This window comes from Capricornis sumatraensis, chromosome 15 (assembly GCF_032405125.1).
Source record: "Capricornis sumatraensis isolate serow.1 chromosome 15, serow.2, whole genome shotgun sequence".
Taxonomy (NCBI): domain Eukaryota; kingdom Metazoa; phylum Chordata; class Mammalia; order Artiodactyla; family Bovidae; genus Capricornis; species Capricornis sumatraensis.
In genome coordinates this window covers 81,839,372-81,863,006 of record NC_091083.1, presented here as the reverse complement: position 1 = coordinate 81,863,006, position 23,635 = coordinate 81,839,372, and the positions used below count along the sequence as shown (strand labels likewise).

General features: G+C 58.6%; 1 protein-coding gene across 6 annotated transcripts in view; it reads left to right on the top strand.

Annotated features, from left to right (window-relative positions):
- Positions 1-23,138, top strand: part of RIPOR3 (RIPOR family member 3) — a 73,968-nt gene extending 50,830 nt beyond the window's left edge. For 2 of the 6 annotated variants that reach the window (XM_068987160.1, XM_068987161.1), the window contains exons 3-21: positions 3,244-3,390; positions 4,930-5,008; positions 7,409-7,432; positions 7,731-7,787; positions 8,369-8,518; positions 8,674-8,737; positions 9,087-9,130; positions 9,305-9,430; positions 9,517-9,662; positions 11,122-11,251; positions 12,650-13,222; positions 14,476-14,606; positions 15,425-15,548; positions 16,040-16,175; positions 16,765-16,926; positions 17,570-17,731; positions 18,223-18,425; positions 19,533-19,616; positions 21,457-22,092. In XM_068987160.1, coding sequence (XP_068843261.1) covers positions 3,244-3,390; positions 4,930-5,008; positions 7,409-7,432; positions 7,731-7,787; positions 8,369-8,518; positions 8,674-8,737; positions 9,087-9,130; positions 9,305-9,430; positions 9,517-9,662; positions 11,122-11,251; positions 12,650-13,222; positions 14,476-14,606; positions 15,425-15,548; positions 16,040-16,175; positions 16,765-16,926; positions 17,570-17,731; positions 18,223-18,425; positions 19,533-19,616; positions 21,457-21,801 — 2,887 coding nt within the window. In that variant the 3' untranslated portion in view covers positions 21,802-22,092. Of the gene's footprint in view, positions 1-3,243; positions 3,391-4,929; positions 5,009-7,408; positions 7,433-7,730; positions 7,788-8,368; positions 8,519-8,673; positions 8,738-9,086; positions 9,131-9,304; positions 9,431-9,516; positions 9,663-11,121; positions 11,252-12,649; positions 13,223-14,475; positions 14,607-15,424; positions 15,549-16,039; positions 16,176-16,764; positions 16,927-17,569; positions 17,732-18,222; positions 18,426-19,532; positions 19,617-21,456 lie in introns of all 6 variants that reach the window. The other 4 variants (XM_068987166.1, XM_068987164.1, XM_068987163.1 and 1 more) reach the window with 4 other exon arrangements.
- Positions 23,139-23,635: the final 497 nt, after the last annotated feature.

The following is a 23,635-nucleotide window of genomic DNA, read 5'->3' as shown; positions in this document are numbered from 1 at the left end:
CCCTGGAGAAGGAAATGGCAACCCACTCCAGTGTTCTTGCCTGGGGAATCCCACGGAAAGAGGAACCTGGAGGCAAAAGAGTCCGTTGGGCTAAGTCATGCTAAGACACGACCTAGCAACCAAACAACAACAACAAATAGTTGCTGTCTGATATAAACGATACGTGTGCTTTAAAGTCACCTTATTAACTTCAGCATGTATACAGCACTTACTCTTTCCTGGAAACTGCTTGAATCTCTTTACATTTATTAGCTCTCACAGCAACCCTTCCTCTGGTCCTCATTTTACAGATGAGAAAACTGATGCACAGGGACACCCAGTAATTTCCCCAAGGTCACAGAGCTTAAACCTGGGGGACCCAGATGGTATCCCCGGCTCCAGAGTCTGTGCTTGCTACTGCCTCCCACGACCTCCCCCAGCTGGCAGGCAGCTCACAGGGTGGAGGCTTTGTCACTGTCTTGGTCACTGTCCTAGTCCCGGCTCCTGGAATGGCATCTGGTGCATAACACGAGCTCAGTAAATATTTCCTGAGTGAATGACTAACCCATGACAACTCTGTGGGACGTGCCCTCTCATTATCCCTCTTTCACAGATGGGAAAACTGAGGCTCCAGCGGATTAAGTACCCGTGATCTCTGGGGTTAGGATTTGGACATGGGCAGCTGACCAGGAGCTGTGTCCCAAGAGATGATATGAATTTCTAGCTTGGTGAGGCCCCGAGGTTTCCAGGGCAGGGTTCCAGACCCTTCTTTCCCACAGCATCCTTGGGACGGAGTTCTCAGCGTGCCTAGGCAAGGCTGGATCTGTATCTCAGGCACACTGGTTTGTGATGCAGCATCCATTCTGGGGAAGCACGGGGCTTGGGGCTTGGTCCCCGCCGGCAGGAGGGCAGGACAGCGCTCCTGAGTCCACCACAGGTTTCCGTGACCATCCATGGAGCGGGCAGCGTCCTGACTAGACTGGAAAGGCAGCCCAGCGCCCTGCCAGCCCTCGCGGGGACCAGGGCTCATCAGTGGCCCAGTGGCCTGCTCTCCAGACCCCAAGCCCCCACCCCATTCCCTGCGGACCTTGAGCCTCCAAGATTAGGCCTCTGGCCCCTTGGCTCCCATCGAGGTGCCTGGCTCAGAGAAAGCCCCACTCTGTGAGTGTTCAAATGAATGAATGAGCCTGTGCCCTTGATGTGAAACCCTGAAAAGGCAGCAGATGGGGAAGGGTGTCCAGGGAGAACTGGAGCTGGGTTTCCATCAAGAGGATGGCTCCGAGTGAAGCAGAAAGGGAGAACTCCTGAGAAAGGGGTCCTCTGATGGCAGACCAGCATGCCGGGCAGCACCTGGGAACACGTTAGAAACGCAGATCCCTAGGCTCCACCCAGACCTATCCGAGCAGAACCTTCAGGGTGGAGCGGTGGTTGGGGGAAAATCGCAGTCTCACAAATCCTCCACGTGGTTCCAGGAGCCTGAAGCAGTCCTGAGATCCTCAGATCCCAGGCTGAGGGCCTGTGCGCACATGGTTGAGGTCCCACCTCTGGGGGGCGTGGTCTGGGGCAAGTCACTCACCTGAGCCTCAGTTTCCCTGTTTGGCAGGGGTTAATACCTGCCTCTTAGGGTGGTTGTACAAGTCGATATTTATACAAAGCTTTTAGCAAGCGCTGGGCAACAGCGGTGCTCAGCGTGTACCCTTCTGCCGCATCCTATCACTCGGCTCCCTGGGTCGACGGGGGGTGGTGTCTGTGGATCCAGCAGCCTAGGAGCTGTGGCCAGGGCTTCGTTTTCTCTGCTCTGTGGAAATCTCAGTTGCCACTATTAAGGTCTTTGAAGCTGGAACTTTGCTAGGACCTGATGCTCTCCTCCCCACACCTGTCCCGGGGTCCCCAAGGCAGGCAGGGCCCTGTGTCCAGCACCTCCCAGCATCTTCCCGCCTCTGCTTCAGGCAAGCCTTGCCCTGCAGGTCCACTGCCTCCATCACACACGACTCCTCCGGCTCCTCTCCACCCTTGCTCCGTCTGTCCGCTCACCTGGAACACCCTTGTTGGGGGGTGGGTTACCTTTGTTCCTGCTCTTCCTTCTAGGTCCAGCCAAGGGCCCCAGGATTGCCCTTGACATGTGGCATTTCCCTTGTTCAGCTTAGTTCAGTATTTACTGAACCCCTACTGTCTTCCAGGCTGTGTTACAGGGAAGGATACAGATAGGATACCATTACTTTAACAGTAATGGACATTTATTAAGGACCTACTAACTGACCCCACCCTGCCAAAGCTTTGATTTGGTACCTGGGAGAATTCTTAGCATTAACCTCTGATTCAGGTTCTGCTGTATTTCCCATTTTACAGATGAAAAAACTGAGGCTCAGGTAATGCATTAGTGAAGTTGCTTTGACAAAGAAACCTCCCAAGATATAGAGTCTTAGATAAGACCAGTTATCCTCCCTCCTTCTCATGAGCGCGTGGAGCCGGTGGATGGTCCGCTCCAGGGGCTGCCTGTCCCTGCTCTTGTTGCTCAGCGGTCCCGAGTGGGTCCCAGAGCACAGGGCTGGAGCTTGCTCCTCAGTGCACCGAGAAAGCCGAGGAAGGGGGAGAAGTTCTCTTTCAGGGGGGAGGGGTGTGTTGACTAATCCAGGCTGGGGACAGCGGCTTGCCTCAGAATGCCCATGGATGTATGTGCACGTGTGTCCACGCGTGTGTGTCCACACGTGCGTGTTCATGCATGCGTGTCCACGTGTGCATGTCCATGCTTGCGGCGATTTGTCAGTCTACCTCTCGCCAAACTACATGAATAAAGAGCAGGGCTGGGGAGACGTCCCAGAGGAAAACTGAGGCGCTGTTAACAGAGGGAGGGGAGGGATGCTGGGCCGCCAAAGCCAACAGGTGCCCAGCCTGGGAACGCCACTGGACTACGGTTTGGTCTTCATGTTGCTTCGCCTGCATAGAGCTTGCTGAAGAGCGCAGATAGACAGACAGACAGCGTTGGCCTTCGGGCTGCTTGATTGTATTCCTCACTCTAAGCTAATTTCTCATATCAGGTTAGTGTTACTGTTCTTCTCATCTTCAAATTCAAGTGCTCATTTTGCAGATGAGGAAGCTAAGTCCCAGGGAGTCTTGACAAGCTTCTTGAGGCCACGCAGCTTGGGGGCAGGACTCAGCGAGGTCTCCTGACTGCCTGGGGCTCTGGCCACTGTTCCCGAAGGGCCTGTCCCCGAGAAGGGCCGTGCCCAGACCCCTGCCCTGATCCGCCCATCCTTCTCACAGAAAGTCCATCCACAGGAACTCAGTGAGGTCTCGGGTGCCTGCGAAATCCTCCAAGACACACGGCACGCTGCGGAAGGGGTGCGTCTGCTCGGACCCCAAGCCCCAGCAAGTGAAGAAGATCTTCGAAGCGCTGAAGAGGGGGCTCAAGTAAGGAGACAACGTGCCGCCTGCCGCGTCCTTCGGCCTCGTCCGCTCGCTCCTCTCTGCCTCTGCCTGGGCATCGGGGGTGGGTCTTGTCTGTGCGTGGCCACAGATCGAGCTCCTGGTTATCTGTTTAGTCAACAAGCATGTCCCGGGTGCAGCCACGTGCTCGGCCCCTTCCTTGGGTACCGGGATGCGGGAATAACGGCAGGGGCGCCCTGTTCCCATGGAGAACACCCACGGCGGGCAGGGGGCGATGGCCATAAAGGAGTAATGTGGTCAGCACCGTAACTTCCACGCACCCTGAGGGCAGTGACAGCGGAGGTGATGGAGAGGCTGCACCTGAAGGGCCTATCACACAGGGCGGCCCGGAGGCCTCCCTGCGGATGTCCTGGCTGTTTCTGAGAAGGACCCATGATGCTGGCCTCTGGGGCGACAACCATCCCGGACAGAGGGAAAGCATGTGCAAAGGCCCCGCGGCAGGAGCTTGCGGAGGAGCCAGAGGTCAGGGCCAGGGCGGCTGGGCTTGAGTAAAGAAGAGAACCACTGACTGACTGAGCAGAGGCGGGGACAGAGGAGTCAGTCACTCACTCCCCATATTTTTACTGGAGGCTTATCAAGAGCCAGCCGCAGAGTTCAGTTCAGTTCAGCCGCTCAGTCGGGTCTGACTCTTTGCGACCCCAGGGACTGCAGCATGCCAGGCCTCCCTGTCCATCACCACCTCCTGGAGTTTACTCAAACTCATGTCCATTGAGTCGGTGATGCCATCCAACTATCTCATCTCTGACGACCCCTTTTCCTCCCGCCTTCAATCTTTCCCAGCCTGAGTCTTTTCAAATGAGTCAGTTCTTCGCATCAGGTGGCCAAAGTATTGGAGCTTCAGCCTCAGCATCAGTCCTTCCAATGAATATTCAGGGGTGATTTCCTTTAGGATGGGCTGGTTTGGTCTCCTTGCAGTCCAAGGGACTCTCAAAGAGTCTCTTTGGCTGCAAAACACAATGTGAAAAGTCCCGTCGGGCCCACGGCTTTATCTGTTTTCCAAAATAGGGGTTGGCTAAGACCCTTTCTGGTCCCGGCCATCCAGACAGCAGGACAGCCAGCCTTTGTCTGTGAGGAAGGCGTGTCCCCCCGCCCCCCACAGCTCCCATGGCTGGGGGGAGGATATTGGCCTCTGGAAGCCATTGCCTGTTTTCAGACCTGGGTTCAGACTCTTCCCTGCCTTGTGGACCCTGTACTAGGTGGCTTCCGAGTCAGTTTGCTCATCTCTAAAATGGGTATAATAACAACAGCTCCCTCCTGTTGGCAGGCCTGTTGGGGAATTCCCGCTCGGCACAGTGCCAGGCACACCATGTATGGGATGCAGAGGCGGAGCGGGCGGGGCCGGACTTTCCGCGGGGTTGGCTCTGCCCTCTGACCCTTGAACCCGCTGAGCATGCCGCTTCTCCCCAGGCCGGCCGTGGCTGCCTCCTCCGCGGAGCACCGCGCCCCCACCCATTTCGTTCCTTCCTCTTCTTCCCAAACTCCTCTCCCTCGCTCTCCCCGCAGGGAGCATCTGTGCGCCCAGCAGGCTGAGCTGGATTACCTGACAGGACGCCACAAGGACACCCGCAGGAATTCCAGGCTGGTGAGACCCCTCCCTAGCCCTTCCCAGCCGAGCGCCGGGGTGCACCCCCTTGCCTGCCGCGTGGGTGTGAACCTCGGTCTGGGGAACGCAGAGGCCGACAGAGTAGACTTCATTTTTAATGAATGAGCCTCAGTTCAGTTCAGTTCAGTTCAGTCGCTCAGTCGTGTCCGACTCTTTGCGATCCCATGAATCGCAGCACGCCAGGCCTCCCTGTCCATCACCAACTCCCGGAGTTCACTCAGACTCTCGTCCATCGAGTTAGTGATGCCATCCAGCCATCTCATCCTCTGTCGTCCCCTTCTCCTCCTGCCCTCAATCCCTTCCATCATCAAAGTCTTTTCCAATGAGTCAGCTCTTTGAATGAGCCTCACTTGGACCCAAAACAAAAAACAAAACTCCAGAAAAGCCCAATACCAAAAACAAAAAAAATACGATGCCTAGTTAAATTTGATTTTCAGATAAATAGCAAATCATTTTTCAGTGTAAGTATGTCCCCTGCCATCTTCAGGACATAGTTACACTAAAAAAGAAACTTTATCCATCGTTCATTGGAAATGAACCTGGCTGTCTTGTCATTTATCTGCTGGCATTTTCAGGACGCACCCCCCCGCCCCCATGGGGGGCCTGTGTCTCTCCAGCACTTGGGTTCTTTCCAGTCCTGGGGAGTCCCTCTCAGCCCCCTCGTCTCTATCTGGCTGCTACTAAGGACAGGAAACCCCTCTGTCCTCGACAGGAGTAGACTTCTGCAAGCAGAGACCAGGAGGCCTTGGTGCCTGTGGCTTTCTCTAGCTCATTTTAGCGTCACTCCTGCAAGGCACCAAAGCACAGAACAGGCCACCAGCTTGACCGAGGGACTGCAAATGTGGTGGCGGGGAGAGGGATGACTCTATCAAATTGTGTCCCCACCTCTATACCCTGGCCCCAGCAGAGAAGACCTTGAGGGTCAGCAGAGTGGGAGAGGCAGGGCCCCCCGCCTGACCAGGGGCCCGGCCACTGGGGGAAGGGAAGGCGGGCAGGCTCCGTCATGCCTTGTCTTGAGGGGCAGGTGGGTCAGCGCAGAGGCTGAAGGAAGTGGTGCCAAGACCCCACCGCAGGTCCCAGCCTTCCGAGCACTTGTCACACCTCCCTCTCCCACGGCTGCGGCTGTTCAGCTGTCTCTGTCTCTCGCCTCTAGAAGTAACTCTAAGGAAGGCGAGGCTTGTGTAGAGGTCTATATGTTTTAGCTGCTCCCATTTCATAGGTGGGTACACTGAGGCCGGGAAGGGGCGACCTAGAGGGATGAAGCACGTGGGGCCAGGTTCCCAGTCTCTGAGAAATTGCTGTACAGTTACTGTTCTTTCCAAAGCCTTGGGAACTTCCCCATTTCTTAATTTCTTACATAGGGTTTTCATCTCATAATCCCACACATACGATGTCACATAGACACATACCTAGGAAAGCAGACACTCCTTTGGGGGATGGTTAACCATCTTTTCCCTCTTGCTTGACCGACCCCGATCTTCTCTGTCCCATCCTGTTTAACCCTTGAGGCTCATCTAGTATTTATCTTTCCATATTTTCCTCCCTCGTCACCTTACTGCAAGTACGCAGACTGTGCGTATATAGAAGGGTCTGTAAGGGTCACCTTACAAAGTGAAGTCACAACCTGCATACTCTCCCCTGTCTCACTTCTTTTCGTTGGTGGTCGCCAACTTTGTGGAAATTCATCCAGGCTCAGATACAGTGACCCTAACCCACGCGGGCAAAGCAGGGCCTGTTTTGGAAGTAAATTTTACGTGATCACAGGCACACCCATCGTGGGCCCAGTGTTTGTGGCTGCTTTTCACACTCCAGAGGCAGGAACCGTGTGGCAGGCACAAGCCGTGCTATTTACTCTCTGGGCCTCTGCACAGAGACTCCCTCGCCCTGACAATAGATTCTTTTCACGGCTGCACCATGGCCCCTGGAGGGGATGGTCCAGTCCCCTTCCATCGGAGCTCCTGGCTGCTGCCGGCTGCCTCTTCCTATTCTCTGGTCGTGGCTGAAGTCGCCCCTTAAATAATCAAACCGCAGCGGCTCCCCTCTCATTGAGCTGGCACCGTCCTTTTCATAACAACGCTGTGGGGTAGGCGCGATGGCGTCTCCTCTTTCAAAAGGAGATGGAGGCTCAGAGAGGTAGAGAAGCTTGCCTGGGACACACAGCTGGCACATAGGAGTCAGGCCTTCAGCTGCCTCCCCCAAAGCCCATGCGTTCGCTCATTCTTCCTGCCCGGCCTGGACTGCAGCTTGCTGCCTGCAGTTGCAGGCCTTGGAGAATGGAGCAGCCGCTGGCTTTTTGTCCTCTGAGCTCGGGCGCCCCTGGGATGGAGGCTCACGGGTCTTGGAGGCACGCCGGAGCCCTAACACCTCTCCCCCCAACAGGCTTTCTATTATGACCTGGACAAGGTGAGGGAAACTTCTGTCCGCATGGGGTAAGCAAGGCGGGCCGCGGCTGGGCCTGGCTGGATGGGAATAACGTCTTCGTGGGCCTTCCATCCCCCTGCCATCCTATGGGAGGAATACTTGGGTTTCCTCCCCACTTGACAGATGGGGAAACTGAGGCTCGGCGATGAGCCTTCCTCAGGGATGGTGAGGGGCTGGCCTGACTTCGAGCCCAGCTCGAAGGACCTGCAGGAGGGTGGCGTGGGCTTGGGGTTGGGGGTGGCCCAGGCTCCTTTTAAAGCACCTTCTCTTCTCCTGGGAGAAGCAAACGCGCTCAGTGGAGAGGCATATTCGGAAGATGGAGTTTCACATCAGCAAGGTCAGCCTGGTTTCGGGGGCGCCTCTCGGCTTGAGGGGGGACCTCTGTGGCATCAGTGGAGGAAGATGCTCTGGGTGCCAGGTGGCTGCAGAAAGCCAAAGGGGTGCAGAGACCGTGGGGGCTGAGCCCAGAGGTGGGGATCAGGGGGTGGGGTTAGGACCAAGTGATGAGTCCAACCACCCGGTTGTACGGATGGGGCTGTAGAGGCTCGGAGAGGGACACGACGGGCTCAAGGTCACAAAGCAAGTCCCTCAAGCTTTATGTGGGCAAACCCCGCCATGAACTCGCTCTGCTCCCTCGGAGCCCCGCGGGTGGACGGAACATCACACACGCACCTTCCCTGTCTGACCGTTGAAAACCGCATCTACCCATCCAGCTCACTAGTTTTTATCGTGCCTGAGCTGTGCGCCAGCCGCTGCCAGGTTGCTGGGTTTGCGGAGTGGAAGGGACAGACGCGGTCCCTGCCAGCATGACCCGGGGCGGGGCCAGCACGACCCGGGGGCGGGGTCAGCATGACGGGGGGTGTGGCCTCCTGAGGGGGCTGGTGTGGGAGACAGTTCCCAGATGGGTGCGCCCCGCAGGTGGACGAGCTCTACGAGGGCTATAGCATCCAGTGCCGCCTGCGCGACGGCGCCTCCAACATGCAGCGAGCCTTCTCCCGGTGCCCGCCCAGCCGCGCCTCCCGAGAGAGCCTGCAGGAGCTGGGCCGCAGCCTGCAGGAGTGCGCCGAGGTGGGCGGCGGAGGGCCGGTTTGGGGGCTCCCTGGGCCCTGAGGCAGCCTCTCTCTCTGGCCCCGGGGGTGGGGGTCTCTGTCTGGCAGGGTCCGTGCGTGCCCCGTGGTCCATCCCAGGGCAGGCGGTGAGCCGCCTTCTGTGGGGCTTTGCAGGACATGTGGCTCATCGAGGGGGCCCTGGAGGTTCACCTGGGCGAGTTCCACGTCAAGATGAAAGGTGACAGGGCTGGGGTGGGGTGGGGGCAGTCTGGGTGGAGCCTCAGGCCTTCTCTGGGACCTGGGGCTTGTGCTGAGGGTGAGGGGTGATGGTCAGAATCCCAGGGTTCCAGGCTCAGCCCGGGTTTCCACTCCTGTGACTTGTGACCTTGGGAAAGTCCCGCCTGTTCTCTGAGTTGAAAGTGAGGGCCCAGGTCTGCCCCTTGTCATCGTGATGGCTTAGCTCACTGCCCGCCCGCCCCCAAAGCTGATGACCCCCAGTGTGGTGGGGGCCTCCCTGCTTGAGGGCCTGTGACCCACGGGGTAGGGACAGTGGACAGTGGAGAGATGAGCCCGTCTCTGTGTTCCAGGCTTGGTGGGCTACGCACGTCTTTGTCCTGGAGACCAGTATGAGGTATGCCTGCCCTCTGGGATCCGTCCTCAGGGCTCCCCGCCAGGCCTTTGGAAGTGGGGTTTCTGGGAACCAGGGTCTCCGCTGAGTTCCTGTACCCCCCAGTTGGCAGGGAGGGCCCCCAGGGGGTGGCAAGGGGGCGCGGCTGACCGCTCCTTTCTCGGGCCTGGCGCACAGGTGCTCCTGCGTCTGGGCCGCCAGCGCTGGAAGCTGCGGGGTCGTATCGAGTCGGACGACAGCCAGACCTGGGACGAGGAGGAGAAGGCCTTCATCCCCACCCTACACGAGAACTTCGAGATCAAGGTGGGTGGGGCCGGGGGGCGGGCCGGGCCGGACGCGGGGGGAGCTGGGGGCGCGGTGCCCACACCCACCACTCTGCCCTCCCCCAGGTGACAGAGCTGCGCGGCCTGAGCTCGCTGGCGGTGGGCGCGGTGACCTGCGACATCACCGACTTCTTCACCACCCGGCCGCAGGTCATCGTGGTGGACATCACAGAGCTGGGCACCATCAAGCTGCAGCTGGAGGTGCTGTGGAAGTGAGTGCGGGCGGCCGCTTCCCCGATGCCCCTCCTGGAGGGGTGGGGGGAGGGGCGTAGGGAGAGGGGGTCGGCCCCAAACCCGCCCCCACCAGGACCGCGGAGAGACCTCTCCGGCTCCTCCTGGTGGCCTGACCTCACCCCAGCATCCGCCCCGGGGCAGCCCCGCCCTCAGGCTGCCCCCCAGACAGGCAGGGGCCCAGACCTCTTTCTGCAGCCCTGTCCATGCCACCGCCTGCCCCGAGTTTAAATTCTCTTATTTTTTTCACTTTTGAATTAGTGGCTATTAAAGACCGGGGCGGCCAGGACCCTTTATGGCAGCCTCCTGGGCTGGGTTCCCAGGAGAAACCCACCTCCGCCTTCCTACACCCACCATCTCCTTACCTGCTGACCCCGGCGCCCACCAGGCACAGGGCTGAGCGGTCACCCTGCGGTCCACCTGGCCACCGCCCCGGATGGGGGACACTCATGGGAAGCACCCCTGCCTAGTGTGGGGCTTTCCACTGAACATCCCATCCTGATGGTTTCCACAGGTTTTGGGTTTTGTTAGCAGAGATCCTTTTTTTTTTTAATCCCCAAATGAAACCTTGTGTTTCGAGGAAATTCCCTTCTCCTGATTCCCCAGGGCAGGTAGGTGCTGCAGGAGCAAAGGGGCAGACACACCCTTCCCCTACTCTGGTGCCCGTTCTGACCAGTTGGGGCCAGTCTGTCCTTTCTCCCTGGGGGTGAACTGGGGGGACTTGGAGGAGTGACACCCCTGCTTTGGTGCCTGCATTTGTCTAGTGGGGGTGAGCACACCACTCAAGCAGTCAGGGCAGGGGGTGGCCCTGCAGCGCCCTGCAACCCCAGGTCAGGAAGCTCCAAGGACCTGGGCGTCCCGCTGGCCCATAGCTGCCCTGGGCCAGCAGGACAGGCATCCAGGCGGGGCCCCTGGGCTGTGGGCCCTCGTGGCTGGGCTGGGCTTTAGACGCTGTGAGGGGGGCCAGCGTGCAGACAGGCAAGCTGGTGTCCATGAGGCAGGGAGGGCTGACGCAGCCCTGGCAGCTCCAAGAACAGGCAAGGGCCTGGCTGGAGCGTCGCTTCCCGTGCTTCCCCCGCGGGTCTGCAGCTCCCCCTGGGACTATGATGGGAGCCCCTTGACCCAAGAGGAACCTGCGGGGGGCGGTGACGTGGTTTAGGGAGCAGACGGCAGCTCTGAGTGTCCGAGGCTGCTCTGCTGAGCTTCTCAAAGGGCCTCCAAAGAGGGGTCGTTCATCGGCCCCTCTGGCTAAGCACCCTCGGGGCAGTGGGTCTCTGAGACGTTTCCAGGAGGCGGCAGAGTGGGGGCCTGGGGCCCCTCCACTGTGCCTGTGCCCCTCCCCCGCTCCCACACGGAGCCTCTGCCTCAAGTCCCCTGGTCCTGTCTGTCATCCGGTGGCCTCTGGCCATCGATGACACCCTGGCCTCTGCTCTCCTCCAGCCCATTTGATACCGAGAGCTTCCTGGTGTCGCCCAGCCCCCCGGGCAAGTTCTCCATAGGGAGCAGAAAGGGCTCCTTATACAACTGGACACCCCCAAACACCCCCAGCTTCCGGGAGAGATACTACCTGGTGAGTGAGCCTCCCTGGGCAAGGATGTGGTGGGCAGGCTAGGCTTGGGGGTTGGGGGGGTGACTCCCCAGGGGTCAGCACGTGGTCAGCAGTGCACCTCCAGCTGCAGCAAACTTTGGGCTCAGCCTCCCTTGTTTGGGGTGTTTCGGGGAACCTTTTCTTTTTCACTGCCTGCCCTCTGTTCTGTGGCCTCTGGACTTGGTTCTGGCCTTGACTGGGGTGGGGTTCTCCAGATGGTTCTACCACCCCGGCCACGGCCTTGGCCTCGTTTGTTTTGCACTTTGGAACGTGTTTCCAGTAGGTAATAGCTTGACTTCGTGTGTGTGAGATACCTCTTTCCTGTGACCTCCAGGGGCCTGGGTCCCCTCCTTAGTGCCCCTACTCACCTTCCTCCGTGGTCCTCCAGAGGCTCTAGGCCATCTGGGAGCAGATGCAGCCTCTCTAGCCTGTGTCCCTCAGCAGCCCCTGCCCTGGTGACGCCCTGGAGACCTTCTCTGTCATGTTGGTGCTGCGTATTTGGCTAAAAACCGCACGTTATTTAACAAGATACTGAGGTTCAGTTTTTGCTGTTACCAACAAGCAGGCAGTAAACAAGCTGGTACACACATCACCCTGTGTGTGTCGATGCCCCAGGGAGGGTCCAGGCATGCGGAGCAGGGCCACCCTGCCGCCCTCCTCTGGACCGTAGGTGGGGAAGGCAGCTTAAGATGAGCCAGGCAGCTTGTGCATTTAGAGGAAACTTGGTTGTCCGGCCGGGATGGTCCCAGCGTACTTTGGTTATAGAGTCATCTATGGTCAGGAGCATGGACTCTGAAGCCAGACGGCCTGGGCTCCAAATTCTATCTATCTCTGCGTTTCTTCTGCTGTGTGACCTCGAGCAAGTCACTCAGCCCCTCTGGACTTCCATTTCTGTATCAGAGGAATGAAACCAACAGCCCTGCCCCGACGGGGCTTTGTGAGGGTTGAATAAATGACTTTGTAAATGAGGAGTGCTTACTGGAATGCCTGGCAATAACAGGCGGTGCTGTAGGAACGTCAGCCGTTGGTCTGGGTGATGAGGGGGAGGGCACAGCAGAGGGGGTCATTAAAATGCCCGCACATCCATCCTTTCTTGCGCGCACCTCGCTTCTCCGAGGGCAGAAGAGCACCACCCTCAGCGAGGTGTGGTGAAGGTTCACTGCGAGCTGACTTGGGCTGGGGCTGGAAAGGAGTGAGTGAGTGGGATAGGAGAGGTGCCAGGCTCTCACCGGCGCTTCCGGGTGCCAGGCACCTTGGTGGACCCCCGTCATCCCGCGGCTGTGGGTACACAGAACAGACGTTTGGGGGCTGCCCTTGGGGGTCTCACTCTGATCCCCGGGGCAGCTGCTGAGGCCGGCCTGTCTGTCTGTCTGTCTCCAGTCTGTTGTGCAGCCGCGGGCACAGCAGGCCTTGCTGCTGGACAGGCCAAGGGCCCCCTCCGTCCTCAGCTGCCTGTCTGACGGCGACCTTCGGGGCCCCGGCCTGCGGAGCCGCAGTCAGGAACTGCCCGAGATGGACTCCTTTAGCTCCGAGGACCCCCGAGACACGGAGACCAGCACGTCAGCGTCCACCTCGGATGTGGGCTTCCTGCCCTCGGCCATGGGCCCCAACACCTCCATCGAAGAGGAGGCCCAAGAGGAACCCCCACCCCTGGGCCTCTTGCCGGACATGCTGCACCTGGCGGAGGGCTCGTTTGTGGAGCAGCCGGGCTGGAGAGACCTGGGGGTGGGAACCCCCGACCTGTCACGGGGCTCCCCCTTCCACAACGAAGCGCTCCCGGGGAGCCAGGGAGGCCCCGACGAAGGAGACCCCGAGGACACGGAGGGTGGTTCTGGGCTGCCCCTTGAGAGGCCTCTGCAGGAGGTGCTGGACTTACTGAGGTCCGTGGACCCTGCCCCGCCGCAGCTCCGGGAGCTGGAGTACCAGATCCTCGCCTTCAGGGACCGGCTGAAGGTATGTGCGCTCTCTGCAGGGGGCATGCCCTGCTTGCTGATGGTGCCGTGACTGGCAGTGGGATAGGGAGCCTGGCATGTTAGGGAAAAACTGAAATGAACTTTTGGCCCACACAGTACTTAGGTTTGGTGACTTTGCTGTTTGAAACAGCCCCCAAGGGCTGGGCTGAGATGCTGGCCAGTGTTCCTGATGCACCTTGTGGAGGAAATCTGTGTGTTGGATAAGCCTTGTTCAGCCTTGGCCTTGAGTTCAGTGTTGATGAGTCAGTGATATGTCTATATGAAATGAGATGCCTTTAAGCAGACACAGGCATCCCAGGTGGCACAGTGGGAAAGAATCTGCCTGCCAGGAGACACACGAGACGTGGGTTCCATCCCTGGGTCAGGAAGATTCCCTGGAGAAGGAAATGGCAGCCCACACCAGTATTCTTGCCTGGAAAATTCCATGGACAGAGGAATCTGGCGGCTACAGCCCTTGGGGTTACAGAGTCAAAGACGAGTGAGCACACACACACACAGACACACACACACACACAAAACAAGGTTCTGTACTGACGGGCGGATAAAAAGCGTTGACCCAAGGCTCATGGCCTCTGCATTTCCTGTGGGAGCAAAGACTGGTTCAGTTTCAAATCCCAGGGGTCACAGTGACTTTATGCACCGTAATTACTGTGAATAATGGGGGCCGTGTGTACGTGTGCACGCGTGCATATATACACGTGCATACATTTTTTCCCCATCAAGCAAGGAAATATCTGCAAGTAGCCTTATTCTTGTCTTGCTGCTCAAGATTTTCTCCCTGGGATCAACCTTCAGGAGCCCAGTTCTGACTTGGGTCTGAGTCAGCCCCACGTACTCTGTGGGACTCAGCCACAGGGGAGCGGCCCCTGGGAGGCTTTGATGACTTGACCCTTCCCGTCCCGCAGGCAGGGGCTGCCTCCAAACTCCTCCCCTTCCACGCTTCCCTGGGAGAGGAGACACCTGGAATCCAGAGGCTCACCTGGCGGCATTTGGCCTGGGTTGTTGGCCCGACCCACGCCGTCTTTACAAAGTAATTTACAGTTAGTTGTCCATAGTTGAAAACTGGGCTGCTCCCCACAAAGTCGAGGTTTCTGTTTTTTCTTGGAAACGTTAACGGTCCGCCTCAGGCCCCACACCCTGGGTGGCAGGGCCCCTTGGGGAGGGCCCTGGGGACGTACCCCCTGGCCTGGGCACCCCTGAGGCCTGGCCATTGGTCCGTCCGTCCGCCCGCAGCCCCGCAGAGCTCGCCGGGAGCACACGTCCACTGAGAGCCTAATGGAGTGCATCCTGGAAAGCTTCTCCTTCCTCAACGCCCACATCGCCCCCCACGAGCTGGCCCTTTTTGGGGGCTCCCAGGGCCTGCGGTGAGTTAGCCCCTCCCAGTGCTGACCCGGAGTCCAGCCTCGGGCCCAGTGGCCTGCCGGCCCCTCACCCCGTCGGCATCTCCCACGGACCCACTCTGCGTCTGTTTTATTATGGTCCTGGCCCTGCTGGCATGAGACCAACGGAGCAGACAAGGACACCTCAGCTGGCCTTGAGCTTTCACTCTGAGCAGTGGGCTTTCTTTTTAAATCTTACAAAATGGCACCGGCATGCGCAGTAGAACCCAGACCTCTGCGGAGCAATCTCGCAGCCCCGCCCCCACGAGCACGTCGGGCACCCACAGCTCAGCAGCACAGAAGTACGGGAATGGGTTACATTTCTCCCCACCTCTTGGGACCCCACTGGGGGGCAGTGCCACGTCCACCCCCTCGGGGCTCGGGCTCAGCCCGTCATGAGCAGACACGGGGCCGGGTGTGCTGGTGTCTTACTCAACCCCCTGTGGCCCAAGCTTGGGGTTCCTGCCCCCACTTTCTGGACGAGTAAACTGAGGCTCCGGGAGGTAGACTTATCCAGAGTCCCAGAGCTAGGGATTCGTTTGAACCTCAGGCTTCTGCTGCCAATTGCACACGCTGGGAAGTGGGCGGGCGGGGGGCGGCCTTCCCAGCCCCTGCTCTGTGTGAGTTGTTGCTCCCATTTGCCGCGTCTCTGTTTCTTAGTTTTCTCCCCAGTTTAACTTCATCTCCCTGGGACCTGGAGTCGGTCCCCCTGATCAGAGCTCTCCAGGGAGGGAGGGTTTCCTCTGTCCTTGGAGGCAGCTGAATGCTAATGGACCAGTCACCCAGTTCTCACTTCCACTCAGAAAGGACAAGAGTCCACCTCCACCACCATCGCTGAGAGCGTCGTCCAGGGAGCTCACAGCTGGTGCCCCAGAGCTGGACGTGCTGCTCACGGTCCACCTCCAGGTCTGCAAAGCGCTGCTGCAGGTGGGTGAGGTCCTGGGGGTGGGCCGGGGTGGGGTGGAAGGTTCGAGGTGGGAGGGGCAAATAGTCCTGTGGTCCTCAGGCAGCCCAGGCCATACACCGAAGGCAGTGGTGGTGACTCTTCAGGTGGCCGATGCTGGCGCTCCAACCCAAACTGGTTCAGAAGGAAATGATTTGGTTCACAGACTTGAAAGGCCCAGAGGTGGGCTCCAGGTCCAGCTGGATCCAGGGTTGCAAACAACATCACGATTGGGTCTCACCCTCTCTCGGCTCTGCTTGCCTGTGCTGGTTGGCTTCACACTCTGGCAGGCTCCTGGCAGCTCCAGCCTGCATCCTGTCCTCTCAGCTGCTCTGGCGAGGAGGAATCCCCAGATGACAGCGTTACTGTGGGGATAGGAGGGACAGGGAAGGGGCAGGTGGGGGTCATGGGCATAGTAGCTGACCTCAGAGGGCATGTTCTGGGCTGACCTGGTGCACTGTGGGCTGCTTCCCAGAAACTGGGCTCCCCTAATCTGTCGAGGATGGTCCAGGAGTGCCTTCTGGAAGAAGCTGCGCAGCAGAAGCAGGTTCTAGAGACACTTTCTGTGCTTGACTTTGAGAAGGTCAGCAAAGCGATGTCCATTGAGGAGAGTAAGTACTTGCTGTCCGGCCGTGTGAATGGCAGGAAGTGATGAGGATGAAAGCCTGTGGCAGGGTGGGGGGCTCCTCTCCCTTCCTGACACTCTACAGTCAATGGCACCCAAGGGACGAGAAGCGGGGGAGTGGCTGGGCTGGGACCAGACCCACACCGTGGGGGTGGGAAGGGAGGCCAGCTAGCTTCGGTCAGCCGGGTGACCCTGGACAAACAAGTCGCTGCTCTGAGCCTCAGCTTCCCCATCTGTATAATGGGGAGGCCCCCGGGTAGGTGTCAGTGAAGGAATCCCCATCACACATTCAAGGCACACACGGCTTGCTGCCCAACAGGGGCTGGGACCCCACCCACATGGGACCTGCCCTTGTCCGTCAGGGGAGACTGGGAGCAGCACAGTCCCGGGGGTGTCGTGGGGCTGGCGGGCGGTTACCGGATGAGGCTGCTCATCTCTGCAGGTGACGCCTGCACGTGGGGCCAGGCCGTGAACCCCTCCCCGAGCCCTTGGGTCCCAGGGGCAGGGATCCCCCAGGCCTCTCGTTGCTCACTCTTCCCCAGATGCCGGGTGGCTTTCTGAGCCCGGCCTTTCAGTCCTCCCACAGGCCACGCGGAGGAGGGGCTGCCTGAAGCTCTGGAGGGGCTGCACGGGGCCCGGTACCACCCTGTCCTGCCCGGGGACAGCGCTGCTGGACCAGCTCAAGAAGACGTTCCTGCACAGAGTCAGGGGGAAATACCCGGGACAGCTAGAGATAGGTAGCCCCTCCCCACCCCTCCCCACGCCCCCCGGGAAACGCTGTGTGGAGCCCCCAGGGCCTGGAGCATCACCACCGGAGGCCTCCCTTTTGCCCCTTCCATGCCCGCCTCCCCTGCAGATGCCCGCATGGCATCAAAGGGAGGCATTGCTCACTTGACCACATAGCACCTGCTCTTCCAGGGCGGGGAGGCGGGAGCCAGTGAGCCCCGGGAGCAGCCTGTGTCCGTGGGCTGGTGCAGCTTCTGGGGACCGGTTGATTGCATAGCTTCCACCAGAACCTTAGAGAAGGGCCCCCGGGGAAGGTCGGCAGGCCCCTATCTGCTCGACAGCAGCATCATGAGTCTTGGCTGGACTCTTCCCCGGAATGTGGAGCTGTAGCATCTTTGTGTTGACCACTGAAGGGTGGCAGGCATACTCCAGGCAGTGGCTCTGGACCTTGAGCAGTTCTAACCACCTGCCCTGCCTCTGGGATTCAGACTGAGGGGTCTCAGCCGGAGTGTGTCCCTCGTGGGAATGGGGGGTGCTCCAGAGATCCCATCCACGGGCCGTCACGGAGCCTCCAGACGGACCCGGCTGGGCTCCTGGGGTGTCGCCCAGGGGCCGAGACCCCCGTCTTCCCCCTCGCCCTCTCTGTGTCGCCAGCCTGTCGCAGGCTCCTGGAGCAGGTGGTCAGCTGTGGTGGGCTGCTGCCTGGAGCCGGGCTCCCTGAGGAACAGACCGTCACCTGGTTCCAGTTTCACAGCTACCTTCGGAGGCAGAGCGTCTCCGACCTGGAGAAGCACTTCGCCCAGCTCACCAAGGAAGGTAGGGGCTGGGGCGGCGGGCCGGCACCCCACAGGCAACACGGTAACGACGGGGGACGGCCCATCCCGGAGCCCTCTGTCTCGGCTCTGCGAAGCCAGTTTTTCAGAATGCCTTTCCCCTCCAGCTGTTCTTTTGAGAGCCTGATTTAATTACATTCCCTGTTCAGCCCACGTGGAAATGAGCTCCAAGGGCAGGAGGTTGTAGGAAGCACAGAGCAGAGGTCAGAAGTGGACAGGAGGGTATGCTGGGCTGGCCCGAGTCCCTGAAGTAGGGGCTGGCGTTGATTCATCTTCAGGGTATATTTGACCCCTAGCTAGAACGCCTTCCTGGAGATTCCAGGAGGCCCCTGCGGGACCGGTTTGGGGAGGGCCTCTGTGAGCACAAGGATGCATCCTGGGATTTGCTCCTCCATAGCTGATGTTCCGCCTGCAGCTGCCCGGACCGGCTGCAGTCAGAGGGCACCCCAGCCGCCCCCTTCTTGTCTCTTCCAGTAACGCTCACGGAGGAGCTGCAGTGCAGGGCCCAGGCCAGGACAGTCAGGAAGCTGCAGGGGAAGCGGCTGGGCCAGCTCCAGCCCCTGCCACAGACACTGAGGGCCTGGGCGCTGCTCCAGCTGGATGGACCCCCCCGGGCGTGCAGAGCAGCCAGCGCCCGCCTGGCTGACGCGGCCAGAAACAAGAGCTTTCGGGAAAAGGTGAGTGTGGCAGGCAGTGGCCTCTGTGGGCATGTGAGCTGGGGGCAGGCGGGCTTCGTCTCGGAGAAACACTGATGGGGGTGCTGCACTCGCGAGATGCTCCCGACATGACCACGGTCTCGCGCGTGGCCATCCTCACCACGGGTGGCCCCAGCCCTAGGGGCAGGGCCGGGTTGCCAAGCCATCATGACTGCACGCCCCACGCGTGCCAGCTCACCCAGCCCAGTGTTTCTACAGCCATGTTACCTAGTCGGTCGCTGAGATGTCACCTGCATGAACGTTCCTTTTTCAGAATTCTGACAGTCACCCTCATTTACTTTCGACTAACACGTGTGGCTGGCTGGTTCCTTGTGTTTGGTTTACTTGAAAAACCAAGAGACGGGACCCCTCTGCCTTTTAGGTTCCTGGCCCTGTGACTATTCTAGATTCAGGGGACCAGCCCACCGGGGTTGGAGAAGGGCAATACTGGGCAACACTTACCACAGTCTCGGGCGCACCCAAGTGCCAGGCACATCCCCCATGCCCCCCTCCCTGCCCCCGCCTGCTTCCTATGAGCCCCTAAAGCAATACTGCAAAGGAAGCACCAGCTTTATTTTCCAGCTGGATGGACATGGCCACGGTCACGTGACCGATGGGGCGGGGCCAGAGCTGTGACCGGAAAGGGTGATGAAGAGATGCTTTTCCTGCCGGCGGCCTCACCCAAGCTCCCTCACCCAAGCTCTCTCTGTGTTCAGTTCTGCTGTCCCCCGTGGACAGCGGGTCTCTCTGATGTAGCGTTTTCCCTAGATGGTAGTTTCAGAATGCATTTTGTAAACACTAGATGAGTTTTCAAAAAAATATGTATTTGGCTGCACTGGTCTTAGCTGTGGCCTGTGGCATCCAGTCCCGACGGGGGATGGAACCCAGGCTCTCCCGCATTGGGAGTGGAGTCGTAGCCCCTGCACCCCCAGGGAAGTCCTGAGACCAGTGCTTGCAGATGAACCGAGTACCACAGCCTCCAACTCCATGCGGGGTGCGCAGGCTGTGAGCACTCTGGAAGGCGGGCGGTGGGCAGCACCATGGGTTATGCTCTCACCAGCCCCCCTTCACAGCCACATTATCTCCTAGGCTTTGCTCTTCTACACCAACGCCCTGACCGAAAATGATGCACAACTCCAGCAAGCTGCGTGCGTGGCGCTAAGACATCTCCGGGTGAGTCTAACCTGCCCTTGCTGGCGATGGAGAGAAGCCTGGTTGTGATTAACACTGAAGTTAGTGCGTTTCGAAATGATTCCACTGGGACCAAAAAAAAAAATCATTGCAGTGGAAAAGCACCAGAAAGAGGTGGCTGTACAGAAACGGCCGTCAGCTCCGCCAGCAGCTCCGTGGGTGGAGGCCCCTCAGCAGTGGCCTGGGGTGCGTCTGCTCTGGCTCTGTGAGCAAGCAGGTGGCCCCAAGAGGCTCACTTCTGTGCTCTTGGATTATATGGTTTAATAGCCTCAATTTAAGATTTCCTAAAAGCACGATAAGCTCATTGTAGAAAAACAGTGTAGAGCTTCTCTGGTGGCTCAGGAGCAAAGAATCCACCTGCTAATGCAGGAGACATGGGGTTCAATCCCTGGTCCGGGAAGATCCCACATACCTCAGAGCAAGCAATTCTGTGCGCCCCAACTATTGAGGCTGTGCTCTAGAGCCCTGGACCCCCACCAGCGAGCCCACGTGCCACGTCTACTGACGCCCACATGCTCCAGAGCCCAGACTCTGCAACAAGTCACTGCAGCGAGAGGCCGGGCACCACAGCCAGAGCGGCCCCGGCTCGTCACAAGTGGAGAAAGGCCTGTGCAGCAGTGAAGACCCAACACAGACAAAAGTAAACGGAAAAAAGTATAAAATGCAGAAACGCAAAAGTGTTTTTGGCCATACCTTGAGGCATGTGGGATTTTAGTTCCCCAACCAGGATTCGAACCAGTGTCCCCTGAAGTGGAAGTGTGGAGACCTGACCACTGATCCACCAGGGAATTCCCCCAAAGTTATCCCTCTCTGTGCATAAAGCTTTTAAAATTTATATGGAGTTCTGAATTACTTCCTTATGGTAGACTTAGTGCTCAGTGTTATCCCAGGGGCAGAAAATATGAATTAAAAACAATAACATCTGTTTGGTTGCCCTGGGTCTCTGTGGCTGTGCCCGGGCTTTCTCTCGTTGCGACAAGCGTGGGCTTCTTGTCGTGGGGGGCTTGTCTTCTCACGGAGCAAAGGCTGTAGGCACACGGGCTCCAGCTGTCGCAGCATGCGGGCTCAGTGGCTGTGGCCCACGGGGTGAGCTGCTCCGCAGCACGTGGGATCCTCCAGGACCAGGAATTGAACCTGTGTCCTCTGCATTGACAGGTGGAGTCTTATCCAGTGAACCACCAGGGAAGCCCCTAAATGCTTTTGAGACTCTTGAGACAACACACTCCTTTACGCTCAGTTGTATAAAGATGCAGATACGAGGGGGTGCTGGTTTTACTATTTGCGTTTGTAACTCTTATTTTAAAAAACTCATTGTCGTTTTGCTAGATGAAAAATGGTCCGATACAGACTAAATTCTTTCTGGAAGGAACCGACAGGAAATTCTATGAGGTCCATCTGGTTATGATCAAATACCCAGGGAGTGACCAGGTGCCCACTAGAGGGGGCTAGCCTGCACTCCGGTCCTTGGGGCTGGAGGTCAGCGGGTGGGCAGCCGTGCCTGGACCAGGACACTGGTTACTCCTCTCCTGGTCTGACCTGGAGGGCGGGGTTGGGCGAGGCAGAGGAGGTAGAAAGGTCCAGAAGAAAGCAGGTCTTATTCCAACGTGGGCCTTTCAGAATGTGTCAGGGTGGAAAAGATGATATTTGCCAATGGCACTTCAGTGAGCCTGAGGCCTCGTGAGAAGCATGGAAGCCTTCGGAGAAGGAAGGGGCTGAGATCGCAGAGACCATGCTAGGGCTGGTTGTGCAGGGGTTTATGAAAGCAGACACCTGTTCCTTAAAATGTCCCCTGAGGGGCCTGCTTTCCCCCAACCTCGAACAGGGCGTGGAAAGCATCGATCAGATCGCCAGCCTGTGCCAGTCTGATGTGGAGGCCGTGCGTGTGGCCGCCCGGGAAACCACGTTGTCATTTGGTGAGGTCCAGCGTGCCGTGCTCCCGAATGTGGGCAGGGGCTGGCGGGTGCCAGGGTCCATGGAGAGGTTGTGCTGGGGAGGCCATGGTCAGCTCCCCAAAGACACAAACCCGCACACAGGACAGGCACCGCCAGCGACCCGCTTCACCGCGCTGGGCTGGGGCGTTTCCCTTACGGTTGAGGTGGCAAGAGGCGCTCTGTTAACCTCTCAACCTGCCCCGTTTATGATCCGTGGGGATGAAGGCCAGATGTAAGGTGGGACTAAGGTTCGGCAGACCGTGCTGGACACAGGGGTGGGTCATAGGGTCCACCGGCCCTGGAGGCCCGGGTGTCTGGAAGCACTGAGACCACTGTGGCCCACCAGAGTAGATGAGAGCAAGGCGGAGGGGCAGTCCACTGATGGACGACCTTGATATTTCAGGGGAGAAAGGCCGCTTGGCTTTTGAGAAGATGGACAGACTCTGCTCAGAACAGAGAGATGTGGCCTTTGGCCAGGAGGCAGATGTTGAAATCACAATCTTTTAAAAAGCCTCGGCTGATGGGCTCACATCCGGCGTCCTTGTCTGTGCTGCAGCCTGGCCCCAACACAGGGAGGGTTTTGGGAGGGTGTGGCTGGGGGCAGGCTGAGCGCTCCCCGAGAAGCACCAACTGGCCGAGCTGCTTCCTAAACATCCAGGCCAGTTACGAAGCCCCAGGGCGTACGTGGGACTTCCGTCCCGGGGCAGAGCAAGCACGGCACTTTAGAGGGCTGCACTCCGGTCTGCCTTTGGCTTTGAGCATCTGCCTGACTTTCTGCAGGTTGCAGAGGCAGGTCAGTTGATGGCTGGTCCTGCTACCGGGAGGCCGAGGCTGGGAGTCAGCAGGGCAGCCGGCTCGGCACTATCTGGTTCCCTCAAGCCTGGGACTGAGGCGGCGAGCAGGCCAGCTGACCCTGCTAAGGAGGCAGTGTGGGTCGGGGGGGACGCGGGAGGGCCCAGCCAGGGTGTCCACTGTTCACTTCAGCCCGACACGCAACCCAGACGCCCGTAGAGCTGGGCGGCGGCCTGCCAACCATTGACCTTGATCTCACTGTGGTTGTATGACACGAGGAAACAAGGACGGGGCCTCAGCCGAGAAGCTGAGTGTTCTTTGCTTTGACCTTCGCCAGTCAGAACAGAGGGGCCTCCCTGATGGCTCGTCGATAATCAATCTGCCTGCACTGCGGGAGACTCAGGGTTCGATCCCTGGGTCGGGAACATCCCCAGGAGGAGGAAATGGCAACCCCACTCCAGCGTTCTTGCCTGGAGAATTCCATGGACAGAAGAGCCTGGCGGGCTGCCTAAGCACAATGAAGCACAAATCAAAATGGAATTTTGAAGCAAGTCCACTTAGGGCTTATTAAATAAACTGCTTCAGAGGCCATGCACTGGTCTGAAGAAAGATTTCACTGAACATCACGTTTAAAGAGAGAAAATTAGTTTCCTATTTAAGTCTTAAGAAAACCCCAGAGTGTCCTGGGATGTTTCTGGGTTAATACAGAGGCACCCGGGTTCTGGATGTGGAGTCCAGTGGAATTGGAAAGCTCTGTAATTTAAATGTGCTCATTTACATTTCATGTATATATCTTGTGCTTTTTTAGTTTAATTCAGTATTTATTGCCTTGCTGATATGTTTTCTGAAATTTCAATAAAAATAACTTTTTACTGGTGTTTCACTCTATCTGAGACACACGGAAGGCAGTGGTGGTTTTCTCAAATATCCTGATGGAAGAAGCCACCCTCAGCCCCCGCCCCATTCCCCAGGGCCCTTTCCAACGTGACTCTGAAGTGGCTTCTCCCATAGACGTGGCGGCAGCGGAGGGTGGTCTTGGGGCAGGGCGCCCCTTGGAGTCTCCCCAGGCACCCCAAGTCCTCTCTCCTTAGACACCAGGAGGCCACCCTTCTCTGGCCCTGGGCCCTGTCTAATTTCTGCTCAAGGTTACAAATTTGTTTTTTTTTTCACACTGGCATCCCACCTCCTCATGAAAGCTCAGCTGCCTCTTTCTGTATCTGAGACGACACTGACAGTTTTGGAGTCGGAGGTGATGGCGGGTGAGGGAGGCACCACCTT